Raw genomic sequence first — 15,821 nt, 5'->3', positions numbered from 1 at the left:
AGCCTGAGGGGCTTCCGTGCGGTCAGGATTGACCGTGGGGACCTTAGGGGTCGCCTGCGCGTCAAAGTACGCCTGAAGGACAGGCGGACGGGCTGATCGGGTGATCACTTTTCTCGGTTTGACCGAGGCCACGGAACTTGCGTCGGACGCATTACCTATCTCCATTTCGGATTCCCCGTCGGAACTCGAAAAGTCAGATGACGATTTATATTTTTTGGATTTGGCTGTCTGGATATCTATCGTTTCCTTAATTAACGGAGCGATCTTCTCCGTAAATAACTTATCTAGCAGGGCGCTTAGAAGGCCCTCGTCGGCAACCATTGGTGAAGCCATGGTTGTTATTAATTAGGTTAAGCGGGTGACAACCCCCGCTGCCCGAGTCAGGCAGAGGGGGAATATAATAATAAAGTGGACAACTATAGTTTAATTGTGCACTTGCACATTAATAAAATACTATTTATAATAATAAAGTATGCAAAATTAAAAGAAATTAATAATAATAATTAAGCCTAAGACTTAGCTTTGCTGGATGTAGACTGGCTGGGCCGGAACCCCGATGCACGCTGTGCAGGCACCCACGGAGAAGACACACACGGCACGATCTGCAACACTCACAACACACACGATTAGCGTGCAGAATCGCGAAACACAGCACAGGTGCTAACTAACACGATCGTAAAACCGGGTAATTAACACAGATAATAACTAAGCTACGTTCCGCAAAGGAACGTAACAGGTGCGAGACTCAAAGAGTCCCGAACAATAGCGCGCGATAACAATAGCTAGCTCAGGTGGCCTGAGCAGATAGTGCGATAACGCAGGTAATAAAAATATTCGAAGGAGGACAGATAATGCGGCACGTGTGCTCGCGTTGCCTGCCTGAATCGAACTGAGAATTATATATTATTCTGTTTCATCCACCCAACCCATATAGGGTTGCAAGTGTTTTTTTATGGAATGGGAGGACAAACAAGTGTAACCTGTTGTTAAGTGATCACCGCCGCCCACAATCTCTTGCAACACCAGAGGAATCACAGGAGCGTTGCTGGCCTTTAATAAGATGGCAATCGAATACAATAATTGTAATACGATATATTTGGTAGGTCTGAGAATCGGTTTCATCAAAATTTTAATAATAGAATTTTTAATATTGTATATGGCAATACGACGTTTGCTGGGTCAGCTAGTTATAATATAAAACTTAACAAGGTATTGGTAAGTTTATGAAAATATTAAAAGGCTCATTTATTGAAATTGAAAGGTACAACGTTAGTAATATTCCTTTTTGCAGTTTCTTGTGTGAGAACGGCCATAGCTTAAATTGAGTCGATTACTATAATTAAAATAATTGGCATAATAACAATTATACAATTGAGAAATATTTAATATTTATGTTTTGAATTGAAAATACATTGATTATAGTGACAGATTTTATAATAACAATCGATGTGCAATGTTTCGGAATAATTATTATCAGCAAAATAGTAGCCACAGAGTGACGCTGCTAATAAGGTAACATAAAACTAATTGAATGTGTATTACCAGTAACTACAAAAGCAAAATTGAATGTCTGAAAATTCATTAACTTTTTAAGCTTAAAAATAGTTGAATATTAATTTTATTTATGTATGAACAGCTTTTTATTGTATTAAAAATAATTTTATACGGCCATATTTATTTTGACAAGAAATTAGTTATTTCAACTTCTAGATACAGAAGACATAAATAAAATTTGAAAACAAAATTTTATGAACTATACTGACTCTAACCGGTGAACCAACAATTTGTTATGTTTTTAAAGTGATAACCCTCACTTCTGGGATTAAATACACAAATAAAATTTGAAAACACAATTTTATGAACAAGCAGGTTATCAACTGTAAAGTAGATCCTGTAGATGAAGCCACAACCTGACAGTTGAACAAAGCATACAAGATTTTATCAACAATACGTCACTCGAACGGTTGGTTTAGTTGGAAGAGCACTCGCACGGAACGCGAGAGGATGCGGGTTCGAGTCCCACATCATCATAATTTTGTTTTCAAATTTCATTTGTGTATTTAATCCCGGAAGTGAGGGTTATCACTTTAAAAACATAACAAATTCAAGATACTGAGTTTATGAAAAAGTTGAACATTTTCGAGAAAATAAATTTCATTGCTAACATGTGTATGTTAGTTCATTTTAAATAACATATTTGTTCCGAAAAATCTTTTATACTTGTTTCCTGTTGATATTTTCCTGTGTTGCGTGGTACTTACTCAGGTTTTCAATATCTGAATGTTTAATATTCAGTGCGTTCAATGTTAGTTAGGTAAAGGAACTTTCTTCCATCAGTTGTGACCATACCCTTGAACAAACTTTCTTTTTGATTGCGTAGGTTTGTAAGTACATACATAGTTATGGGTGAGATGTGCTTGAGTCGCACGTGTGACGTGAGGAGGCGAGAGAGCGGCCGCGGTGGGAGGAGACCGATTCCAAAAATAACAATAATCGTAACAAGAATTAGATTGTAAATACGCAATTATTTTTTTATGAATTAGTGCATATTATATCTATTGTTTTGGAATAGTGTTTTAAAGTTGGTTGTTTTTTGTATTTTTTTTTTACTGTGGACAAAATCATACTTAGGTACTAGCAACTCAAATTAATTAAAAAAGTATCGTATCATTTAGATTTTAGATGATAAATATTTGAATATTGATAGCTTTAAGGGTAAATGTATACACTTTTATAATAAAGTGCCAGCCACTGTTCAGGCATTAGCTATAAATAAATTTAAATTTTTTAATAAAAATTGGTTCTGTCCTAAATCCTACTACTCCACAGCTGAATATCTAAGTGATCCCGCACCCTGGGACTGGATTATGATTATTGTACAATATTGTAAATTTAATAACTGGTAACAATTTAAAATGAGCGCAAAAAAAGAATGCTCGGAGAGTTTCTTGCACTGCTTCTTCTCTCTGAAGCGGTAGTGGTATCTTGTGTTTTAGAAATGACATCAAAAAAAAATCTAAAGGAATCAATTTAGAGGAAATAAAGGCCTTGTAACGAGTGAAATTCCTCTTTTTGCAAGAGAACATGGGTGCCGGTGATCACCTACCATGAGGTGATCCACCAGTTTATTTATGCTCGTATATACCATAAAAAATATTTCAGCATTTCCATAAAAGAAAAACTGGAGTAAATAATTTATGTTTCCTTCACGGCTTCGTCGTAAATTCGCATTTTGTGTCTTTACGGTATTTATATTATTACGACGTATAATGCAGGAAGCTACCTGACATCGTCACACACATTAAGCCACTCACTATCTCCTTCGCATTTTCTTTTAGCTAAAACCTGTTTAGCAGATATTGAAATCTTACGCGGATTGAGTTTGTTTCTTTCACTTTTATGTGCTTTATTATAAGGTTCATTACATATTCATAAGTTAGGATCAGAGCTGCCAATAAATGCTATTTCGATATGTTGAGATTCATTCGATTTCGTATTTTTTATGAGAAATTACGAGACAAGCATTATGGTGTGTGATACACCCTGCCAATGCAGTGCCGCTAACGATTCTAAAACATCAACCAATTGCGTTCCTTCGGAGACATATGATGTTTAGTCTCATTAGCCCAGTTTTCACTAACTGTGACCCCCTCCAAAGAAACTATTAGTGCTTACACATTACTGCTTGATGGCAGAAAAAGGCGTCCCTGTGGTACTCAAAAGTCGAAAGATAATGGTGTAGCTCTCGACTGCCAATTGGCTAAGCTTTTTGGCGTCGTGAAGACAGGGCTCGAGAGTCTTGGGCGGGACATGTTGGACATTCAGCCGAACTATGACAGGCCAAGGCATTACGCGGGGCTATAGTTGTATTTTTTTTGCTATCGTTTGTAATAATAGTCTGAATGAGTGTTTACTCGGACTCAAATACAAATATTATTGATCAGTTCAATAAAAATAAAATATTATTTTAAACTTTCATAATATTTTCCGAGCCCTTTTTAAATCCAAGGACACCAATGAAATGATAATATAAATTTGGTAAATATGTCTATTACTTGAGGGGACGAGTGACGAAACATATTTTATTTTGAAAAGACCACAAAAATAGGAGTTCATTGCTTCATTTCTTGATACATTCCGAATAATTTTTCGAAGAGATTTTCGAAAAATAATATTTATCTCCTAGAGAAAAGATTAAATAGTATTTAGGAACATAAAATTAAATAGGTACCAAAAAGTGTTCAATTAAAAACAATTTTGAATAATAATTAGTCTTTTTCTTAATTGAATTATCACATCGATCACAATAGGGTGCTTATTTCCTTTATTTCAAAATTAGTTCATTCGAAGATCACTGATCGTGCAATTTATCATCGCGAGAGCGTATACCAGTGTATCCGAGCATTAATGGCATCGGCACAAACCCGAGAATTATATGATTTTTTCCGCAACAAACTGTGCAAACGTACGAATCAAGTTTCCGCGTCATTTGCGTCGGGTCTTAATGGATTGCGAGTTGTGTTGTCTCGACAAAGGTTTTTGTAGGACACAATAATGCGAAGATAGCGATCTCCGTACGAAAGATAAAGTTGTACACACCGCTTGTTGTTCACCAAACTTAACCTAATTTTTTTGGCTTGATTACTCAAAGGCGCCTTTGTCTTATCTCCTTAGTTTACACGCAGCTGACATTTACCATGCTGAATAAAATGTTCGAGACGAGATGGCAAGAACTTGATAAATTTAATATTGAAGTACTTAGTCAACTTAATTTAATCCATTTCCATAATATTACACAAATATATAGATCTAATGAGGCTGGAAATGTTGAAACGGTGACAGAACGATTACGCTGCATTACTGCAAGAGACCTGGCTTATGGAGCACGACCTGAAATTCGTGGACTCCATCAATAGATCATTAGGCTGCGTAGCGAAGTCGTCCGTGGACTCTTCGGAGGGTATACTTCGCGGAAGACCATACGGTGGGCTCGCTATCATGTGGAATAAGAAAATATTTTCCAACGTTGTACCCGTGCAGTGGTCAAACAAAAGAATTCAGGCAATTCGTGTACTTGTAGGCTCGAGTTTAATATTTATATGCCGGTTGATAATAGTAAGAATATAGAGGAATTTACGGACTGTTTAGCTGAAGCCAGTGCGATTGTGGACGAATCCGAAGTTCAAGTGGCTCATAATATAATATACCTACATAAAAACTACAAATTACCTTAGTTCATAGTTACAGTGGTCGCACATTCTTGAGACTTTTGTATATTATGTATAAGTTTTGTGTGAGCCACGCAAATATTAATCTACCTTCCGATCCGTGTTATATACAATATTCATTTATTGCGCTATCGTACACAATAATGACAATTTATATTACATAAAAAATTTAAAACTTCAGAACTATTACAATTATTTTACATTAAAAAGTTTATCTCTTAGAAGAACCAACTTTCATAAAAACTATAAAAATTTCACAGCTGAGTTTCTATCCCTCGACCTCGCGGTGTTTCGGCTTCGCAATTACAATGATTCAACCATGACTGGTCCAATGACCGTATGATCATTAAGTCGAAATAGCCGAACTATAATTACTTAGAAGTATAAATATTTCATCCATAACTTCGATCACGCTACGTGTCCTGACGCGAGTTTAACATTTTATACCCATCCCAAGAAAAATGCTCAACGCCGCTAACGAAGATTTCACTTCCAAAATAAAAACTATCTATTTAAAACTATGTTTGCATACAATGAAAGAATTAATCCAATTCACAACTGCAGATTGTGAGGTAAGGAGTACGTAGAATGCGGTGTAATCAGCCCTAACACAATTCGCACCAAAGTTCGACCTGCACACTAACACGAAATATAAGTTGACGCTGCGCTCTCAGCATTAATGAGATTATAAAACTTTTAGCTCCCGACATCTCTTTACTGGTTATCTCATGCGTTGTTTTATCTTTATTGCATATCGGCTAAACTACTGGTCAATTTATCAAGAATTATCAAGAACTTTCCACACAAATTATCTTCTTTTGAAACTAATGATATATTCGATCTGTTTCTCTGATATATCCGAACGGAAGTTCGATGAAATTTATAACTTTTCAGTGATCTGTTATTTCAACACGTGTTAAACTCGTGTAAAAGATTTTAGAGATGAGCATGAAACATTGATTGGTTAGGGGGCTATCTTAAAAAAAAATTTAACCAACTTGAAAAAAGGATGTTCTCAATTTTTTATGTTTGTTACCTCAGAACTTTCGTCTGGGTGAACCGATTTTCATACTTCTTTTATTAAATGAAAGCTGGTGCTACCTGTGTGGTCCCATTGCATTTGTAGAGATCTAAAAATGGCATCCATTAGAAAAACATAATAGTCTAAGTATAAGTTTGCTACAAGTAAGTCGGTGTCAACCGAGGTAGGTTTGTATCTTTATATACAGAGCTGTAGGTGAGATGCGCTTGTGTCGCACGAGCAACCGTGACAAGGCGATTGGCGAGGGTAGGGCCGCGGCGGGAGGACACCGATAATAAAAATAATAATAATTGTTACTAGATTAATTAATTAGAATTATTAGATTGTGTAAAAATTCGCAATTATATTTTTCCTTTTTAGTGCATATTAAGTATATCTATTGTTTTGGAATAGTATTTTTAATGTCAGTTCCTTTATTTGTTAAGTTATTGTTTTTTATTATTTATATAATACTTATTTCTCACTATGTAGTGTGTTGACAGGACTGGTTTTTTGATATTGGACAATATTAATAGAAACGCAATCAAAATAAATTTCTTCAATATGAAAAACTAATTTTTGATTTAAGGTAGTTTTGGTACTACTTTATTATATTAAAACTTTGCAAGACAACAAATTCTAAAGTGTTCTTATTTGTTTTCTTTTTCGAATATTTAATATTTGACAAAAACCATTCTAGCCAGTTGCATTATATATATTTAATACTAGCTGCCCCGAAAGGCGCTGTTCTGTCAATAGAAAAAAAATCAAAACGGATATAGTATGTTATCGTTTTTTTTTTATGAAAATAAGGGACAAGACGAGCAGGGCGTTCAGCTGATGGTAATTGATACGCCCTGCCCATTACAATGCAGTGCCGCTTAGGATTCTTGAAACCCCCAAAAATTCAGAGCGGCACTACAACTGCGCCTGTCACCTTGAGACAAGATATTAAGTCTCATTTGCCCAGTAATTTCACTAGCTACGGCGCCCTTCAGACCGAAACACAGTAATGCTTACACATTACTGCAGAAATAGGCGCCGTTGTGGTACCCATAATCTAGCCGGCATCCTGTGCAAAGGAGCCTCCCACTGGTGATATCCTATATAAGATACACAACTCTACCAAATATTATTTTGTTAAATATCAAAGGGACAGCGTTTTCGTTGAAAGCTCCCAGACGGCCTATTTTTTTCCGACACCTCCAATAAATACCATTAATATATACAAAAATATGTAGAAAATCTTTACAAATTATTTACTACAACTTTGCTCGAGAACCACGCTTTCCATTAGTGAAAACAGCGTGATGATAGATGCAGTAGTTTTTGAGTTTATCTCGAACAGACAGACAGGCAGGTTATTTTGAAGTAAAACTTCTTTAGGCGTGAAATGGGGGGTAACTCTGGGGGGGGGTATTTTTGTGACGGAAGTAATTTCACGTTAGTACTTCTGGCAGAAAAAAGTCAATAGTAACAATTTTTAACCATTATAATATTTAATGGTTTAAAAAATTGTTTCAAATTGCTGAGTAATCTTTTCTGAAAATCTCCGACGTTTTAATTTTTCTTCGTCCATCGGACAGGTAAAAATAATAACGTCATATTGATATGTGTGATGTTAATAATTTAATTACTTTTATTCAATTATTTATCAATAACACGGCTTTAATTAATGTAAGTATATATTAAATCGTATAAATGAAATCTTTTTGCCTTTCAACTTTTTAAGAATATTTGTTATAAAGTGGATATCCTAGAATAGGTGGGACAAACAAGGGCAAACGAAAATAACACATTTTGTCTATTAGCTTTCAGATAAGCAAAAAGAGAATATATATGTATCTGTCAATTATTCCTTAAGTTAATTATAAGTAAGTTTTACTTCAATCGCGCGTAAAGATTACACGGACACTCTTTTTTTATGTCTACGTGTCTGGCTATAAAACGTTATGATATGTAGCTCCTGAATGCATCATGCAAGCTTATTATATGTGGGTAGATATTAGCACATTTCATAAACCCACACACGTATTTAAAGCCCTTCGTCATGTACAGTCATATGAACTACTATTACTAAAATGAATACAACCGGATGAAATAATATTACATTAACAATGGCCTAATCTGAACTCAAATAACAAGGCGAGACTACTGAAATGGATTTTGGAACCCTTGCTAGTGATTAAATTTTGATATAGTCTCAGTTTAACTTTGGCATTGAACAATGTAGCTTTATCATCTGCCTTTGTTATATATAGGATCAGCTTCTGTATATCTGTGGTAAGCTCAATTAGGAACACAATACATAACCACCATCAATTATTACGAATTCAAAAGCTCTTGATATCCTTCAACTAATCGGTCTTTGTAATACTTCAAAGAATAAAATTTATGCCAATATCATTTGATTCTCTAATACCGGTAGTACTGATATTTAATATTAATCTCTTAGATTAAGGATTGGTCTCCGCCTACCTAACTACAATACCGCACTACCTAAGAACAATAGCTTTTTTACTATAGCAACTATTAGATGCTTGTGTGCGTGACATCTTGACACTCAATGGCATCTTTTAAATTTTGTAACATACGCTTCGTGTTATTTTACATTGAAGTTAATAAAATACAAAATACTTACTGATGATATGTGATCCCTGTGTTTTTCTTATTTCTTGCAGTATTATTTTTACAAAGTCTAACTACGCAATCCGGCATTTTAATACTTTTACAATGGCTGTAATATACATAACAAATAAGTATTTAAGGTGTTGCATCAAATATATGAGCCGTGTTAAATAATTAACTGTACAAAAATAAACTATCGTATATTGGATGCATCAACTTTTAAGAGGTTGAATAAATTGTTTGTGTAAGGATATCTTGTGAACATGGTGGTCGTGATTACTGTCACAATTAGTAATTGCATCCAGCAAATACAATGATTTATTAACTATCCATGCGTCGACTCGTTCACGAGTTGACGCATGGACCAGCCATCATTCCGTTCGCACATATTTAAGGGAAGGAGACGACCCGGCATCAGACGCCGCCGCAAGCAATGACTTTATAGTTGATTAATTGACTTGCTCAACCCTAATAAATATTAGGGTTTCAATTTCCTAATATGCAAATGCAAATGCATATTAGGAAATTGACTTCAGATGTCGCTGTTTTAAATTTAAACAATTAGTTATTTTTCAAAATGGTAACCTTCACTTCTGGGACTTATAACAAACGCATTACACACAACGTACGGAACGCGAGAGGTCGTGGGTTCGAGTCCCGCATCATTCATAACGTATAAACGTTATGAATGATGCGGTAAACCCTCGTCGCACGAGTTGGCACGCTCTGATTGGTCGGCTATTGTGACGTATTATCCCCGGAAGAGATATGTAACAATGATGAAGCGACCAAATTTGTTTGTTCATTCAACAATGTAAACATGTTAATTTTGTGTTTTATTATTTCTAATTTTTCTAACACATGTAAGCGGAATCCTTTTCACATGTATGTAAAATATTAAAATTATTATTGTTTCCGAGTGAGTGACCTGTATCAATTAAATGTTTCGCGAAGTGTAACTTGTCGGGATGATTATTTCTAAATGCAATGCAAGATTTCCGCAAAATAGCGCCTACTTCAATTAAATTTACTTGTCTCAACATTTTATAAGACTATTCGAAACAGATGAATTTTAACATTTACTTTTAGCATGTTATAGTGAAGATATTAAAGCTGAACTCAACCGCTATTCGTTTTATTTCAGCTCTTTGGTTTGTCGATATTTGCTCTTTGCTTATGGATTTGCATCGAGCCCGGCTTCAATGAATGGATGAGGATACTGGAATTACAGAAATACTTCATTGGAATATATATCATTCTGATTGGGGCACTCGGTATCATGGCGGTGGCTTTCCTTGGATGTGGTTCCGCTTTGATGGAAAATATTCAATTATTATACGCAGTGAGTATGTTGTTGATATATTGATTTTTAAGTAATAACGCTTCAATTTGAAATTTTCTGCAAATGCATTGATACTGAGTGAAATGCCTGCTAAAATTATTAATGTTAACAATTTGTTATGTTTTTAAAGTGATAACCCTCACTTCTTTACACAAATAAAATTTGAAAAACTTTATGAACGACGCGGGACTCGAACCCACGACCTACGGCGTTCCATGCCGATGCTCTAACCAACTGAGCTAGCTAACCGTTCGAGTGTCGCATCGTTATAAAATCCTGTAGGATCTACTTTACAATTGATAACATGCTCAACGCCAATATTTGCATATTAGGAAATTAACATGAGATGTCGCTCTTGTAAATCTAAACAATTTGTTATGTTTTTAAAGTGATAACCCTCACTTCTAGGATATTAATCCTAGAAGTGAGGGGAATGTGTATTAACACAAATAAAATTTGAAAAACAGCAAAACTTTATCGGGACTCGAATTAGTTTATTATTATTAATGTTAGTTTGTTTGTTACGTTTTATGCCGGAGTTACTGAACCGATTGTGATGAAATTTGGTAAAGCGATAGACTAGAGCTTGGGAATGAATATAGGCTACATTTCATCCCGGTAAAAATCCATGGTTCCCGCGAGATTTGTGAAAAACTTAAATTCACGTCAATGAGCTAAAACTATACCAATAGTAGGTTTAGTTTGCCATAGCTATCTTCCTCAAAATAAGATTCATGTAACATGTTGGGAACGGGAGCGAAAACGGGAACCGAAACTTGAAAAGTGCATGATATAATCTTCAATTCCAAACTTGCTTACTATTTTTAAGAACCCTTCGGCTTAAAGAACTTTATTTTCTCATTAAGACAGTCGTCACTTACATCTGAACATAAAATCAGTGAATAAGAGACGAATTTGCTCGGTTTTTAAGGCGGTGGTCCAAGTTACAAGATATAGTTTATTGTTAATATATTAATAAGATGTTTTTATTCATTGGTTTGTAAATGATATATCAGCCTTTTTTTTTAAAGATGTTGAGCGAAGTCGCTTCTCTAACAGTTTTCGGAAGCTTATTGTATAGCTGTGCTCCTGCAAATGTTATATTATTTTTAACATAGTTGGTTCTAATAAGGTGTCTGGCACGACGTAATACATATTTATTGATATTGTGTTTAGTTGTGAATGTTGTATTTGAGTCTCATGAGTCTATGAGTTATCTTATATATAAGTATGCACGTGTAGTAGTTGTAAAGTTGAGTAGTGTTCAATAGTTTCGTTTCTTTGTAAATAGTTTCTGTAGGGGTTAAGTAGTCATAATTATGTAAAATTTGTATAATCATGTAAGGTTCGGATTGGTTTTATATTGGTCTTACCTGCAAGCTAGTAAGAAAATAACGCACACAATATCCATGCATCAGGTTTTATAAGTTTATAATATAATTAAATCATTTTCAATCATTTTGTGAGTACCTATTGGATAGTAATATAATGTAATTTAAATGATTTGTAAAACGATGAAGCTATTGATGTTAATTTTTAAATTAACATCAATACCTCTTTTAAGAGGCAATGAGTTTCAAACCTTTTCCGAAGTGGTGGTAAATGTAAAAAAAAACAACTTTTGACGTTTAAGTGTTGACGTCCTTGACCCACATGAATAAAGTTTAAGTAAGAATAAGTAAGATTTGATTTGATTTGAAAGCATGATGCAGCCTAGCGAAACACTCCAAGAATAATGAGATTCACTCGTTTGTATGAAACGTGCAGTAATTGGCTGATTGACAGATGATGACTATGATCTTATACACAAAGGAGATCCGGAATCCACTATGTTTTAAGCAACTGTTCGCTTTCAAACTGAGCCGGATTATACTGCATCGCCACAATATTATTGTAATTACAATTTCAAACTTATATCAAATCACTGCACGTTTCATACTCAACTTAATTTAATTTTTTACTTAGGCAGCACTTATTACAAAGTATTTACATCCTCTTTGGCATGATGCCTTGTTAACACTTTATCAACTTCTTTAAGCATGTTATTTTTTACAGTTTATTTTGACACAAGGAATCCTTTTTGTGTTTGGATTAGTCGGTGCTTGTGTTGTCTTAGACTTCTCGACGTATGACTCCAGCATCCAACCATTAATCAAGGATGTTATCTTAAGACTCGTGAATAACCCACAACACGATGGCAGTCGGGAGATCCTCAGGATGGTACAAGAAGGAGTGAGTATTTTAACAATTAATAGCCAACTAGGCAAAAATATATACGCACCCAACATAACGTTTCATACCATGGACGTATCAGGTATAATGTATAATGTAATCAGGTATAAAAGTATAATATAAGGTAATCTCTGGGAACTCTCCAGAAAGTCTGTCCGTTTATTGAAGGTACCCGTGTCGTCCTGGAAACTCCGCACAAGGAAGCTCATTCCTCAACTTGGTGAAGTATCTAGTTGGAGCACATCGTAGACCAATCCTTAATCTTAGATAGATATAGTTTGCAATTAATGCAAAGCATTTTTATCATATTATATATAACCGTAGTTTTCGCTTAATTATAATCTTAAACAAATTATATAAACATACACCTACTCCTTTAAACGATATGTTATGGTCTATTGTCAGATTTTTTCGAAACATAAAACATATCTATTGCCTAATGTATAAATTTCAGTCATTTGCGATGAGTCGGTGCTTTATATAATAGTAGTAGTAGTCTTTTGCGTAGACTTTTACAAAATAATTATTTTTGTTATGCCATTTAAGCCTGTGGTTTGTGGTGCTATACATATATGTATATAGCAGCACCAGACTTAGATCTTTAGATTTACATGGCGATATATTAGAGAATCACGCCAACTATGGCCAGACCTGTGTCTTATTCAGCACTCGTAACTTTACAATTCTCCAGACATCTTGAGCAATAGAAAGTAACGTAAAATGTTTCAGATCGGTTGCTGTGGGGCTGATGGTCCAATGGACTTCATAAACCTGAACAAACCGCTGCCATCTGAATGTCGGGACTCCGTCACTGGTAACGCCTATTTTCATGGGTGCGTTGATGAGCTCACCTGGTACCTGGAGGGGAAGACAAGCTGGCTGGCCGGTATTGTGCTTGCGTCCTGCATGATTTGTGTAAGTTATTAGAAATCCTATAAAAAATAACAATGCCAATAACTAAATCTACCATACTTAATATACAGTAATAAGAAGTGACCAGGAGTACTGTTGGAATTTCTGCAATGTATAGCTAGAGATATGCGGTGACCGAAATAAATGACCAGCACTTGCGTTTCCAGTAGCTCTAATATCTAGTACCCTTACTCAGTAGGCTAGAGTACTTTGGGCAATCTCCGAACCTAAGGCTTTTCGCATACGGTATGCATAAACTTGTTGGTAGGCCTCCCACAAGATGGACCGACGATCTGGTCAAGATCGCCGCAATACGTTGGATAAGGGCAGCAAAGGACCTATTGTCATGGAAATCTTTGGGGGAGACCTTTGTCCAGCAGTGGATGTCTTCCGGCTGATGATGATGATGATGCATAAACTGTAGTAGAATCTCTGATCAAAAAAAATTTATCTGGCTGGTTTTGATGAGATTACAAGGTTTACATTTCAAAAATAGAAACAATGAACTGAAAAAAAATAAGTAACGCAACGCAAGGCACGAAAAAAGTTTATAGCGTTGATGACTTAATCAGTAGGAGTTGTTAAAGCGTTTTCAATTCGTTAATTTTGATGTCAAAGCTGCACCTCGCTCTGTTTGCGCAGTTACGGATAAAAAGGACGCCATTTTTATAAAAAAATGGAGCTTGATTGGCTTGATTGAAGAGATTTGAAGAGCTGATGATGAAAAGTACGAAAAGAACGCCCAATAACCATGGTCAACGGTCAGTCAGGGTTCAAAGGCTGGGGAAAAACCTGGGATATCTCGCAATAAGGTGATTCTGTGTGTATGGTGGGATTAGAAGGTATTTTTCACTCTGAGGTTTTACCACCGAAGTATAGATTTGGATCCTTACTGCCAACAACTAATGAGTTGTGGAGAGAAAGTGGCTGGGATTGATCAAAAAAAGAGAGCTTTCTTTCACCACGATAACGCATATATTTAGCAACTCATTCAAACTCAAACGTTTGACTGGCTGGTGTTTATGCATCCACCATAAAACCCCGATCTTGCACCTTCAGATTTCCACTTGTTTCGGTCTCTTCAGAATTCTGGCAAAAAAACTCGTCGTTTTTTTTTTTCAGAATTCGCAAATTTTCTGCAGCAACAGGATCATATCAATACTGTATACTGTAATTAAATGGAAGAAAGCTTTCCCCAAACTATTACTTATGCCGCTAGCTGTTTTTGGCAGTCGACGCAACAACTTCAGTTTAAATAGCCTGCATATAAGAAACAGCCAGAGAGTCATTGCAAGACAAGTCCCACACCAAATCCCCGAGCTAAAGAAAATCTTTTGCCTACGTTATGGAATTATGTTAGTTTTCAACTCTCAAATGTACTTTATAGATATAGTCTTTTGAAATTTTACAAACAAACTAATTTGTTAAGACATAATGCTCTAGTTAACCAACCAATGAATATAATAATTTACTCTATGGATTTAATATTTGATTTAATATTGTATGATAAACAAGTTCATGTTTTAATATACAGGTCGTGAATGCTGTAATGTCTTTAGTCCTCGTTCAAGCGGTCAAAAAGGAAGAAGAAGAATCGATAGCGTACAAGAATTAACTTTTTTTTATCTATATATTTAGACCTAATCTTTGTTTACTTAGCTTTTGGCCATAGTTAATTAGGTAATCTGGCCACCAATAGCAGATGAACTGGGAAAGACAAAGTAGAATCAATTCTCTTGGTCTCTCTTTATTAAATAACACCTTTAATAAAGAATTCCTGTATTTGTGTATGTTATTTGAAATCATAATATGTTATTAGTTACATAGAATTTTTCATATTATTTGTAATTCGTAAGGAAATATTTTATGAATATGAAAGAATTAAGATAAAACACAGTACAGTCAAAGAGTTTAAAATCCAATTCGGATACATTCAGCGAATATCAATCAGTATTGCAGTAAATAACAGTTTCTGCTGTTTCAACAGAATTGTTTGAATTAAAATTGATAACGCTGATGCTGTCAAACTCTTGCAAAGTGTAATTCTATCTTATTCAATGTCGCGCTGTCGCTACAAACATATTAATAACATTCACATAAGTACTTTATTTTTCGAACGTAAGAAATAATGGATATTCTTTGACGTAACCACCGCTTTTGTATTAAGAATTTTATCTAGATGAAATATGAATAAATTTATTTTATTTAATCATTTGTCTCATTGCCCTCTCAAATATAAGAAGATTTGAATTAATTTCATATCATGGCATATCTATGTAGAATTCCAACCTATGCCTTAGGTTATAAAAATCATTCCAACTGAAAAGGGGTGCACTTAGGGGTAGATATATATATTGGTTTTATGGTAAAAATATTTATTTACTTAAGGTACAAAATAAATCTATGACAGTTGTTAAATAACTATAATTAATGGTTCTACTTGTGAGTAAGCGGATCT

At 34.9% G+C, this 15,821-nt stretch overlaps 1 protein-coding gene across 1 annotated transcript in view; it reads left to right on the top strand.

Moving 5' to 3' along the window:
- Positions 1-15,572, top strand: part of LOC126970474 (tetraspanin-2A) — a 33,124-nt gene extending 17,552 nt beyond the window's left edge. Inside the window, exons 2-5 of the mRNA XM_050816406.1 lie at positions 10,022-10,219; positions 12,275-12,451; positions 13,181-13,366; positions 14,898-15,572. Of these exons, the coding sequence (XP_050672363.1) occupies positions 10,022-10,219; positions 12,275-12,451; positions 13,181-13,366; positions 14,898-14,978 (642 nt within the window). The 3' untranslated portion in view covers positions 14,979-15,572. The remainder of the gene's footprint in view (positions 1-10,021; positions 10,220-12,274; positions 12,452-13,180; positions 13,367-14,897) is intronic.
- Positions 15,573-15,821: the final 249 nt, after the last annotated feature.

Source organism: Leptidea sinapis, chromosome 21 (assembly GCF_905404315.1).
Source record: "Leptidea sinapis chromosome 21, ilLepSina1.1, whole genome shotgun sequence".
Classification (NCBI taxonomy): Eukaryota; Metazoa; Arthropoda; class Insecta; order Lepidoptera; family Pieridae; genus Leptidea; species Leptidea sinapis.
This window is presented reverse-complemented; position numbering and strand designations above follow the sequence as displayed.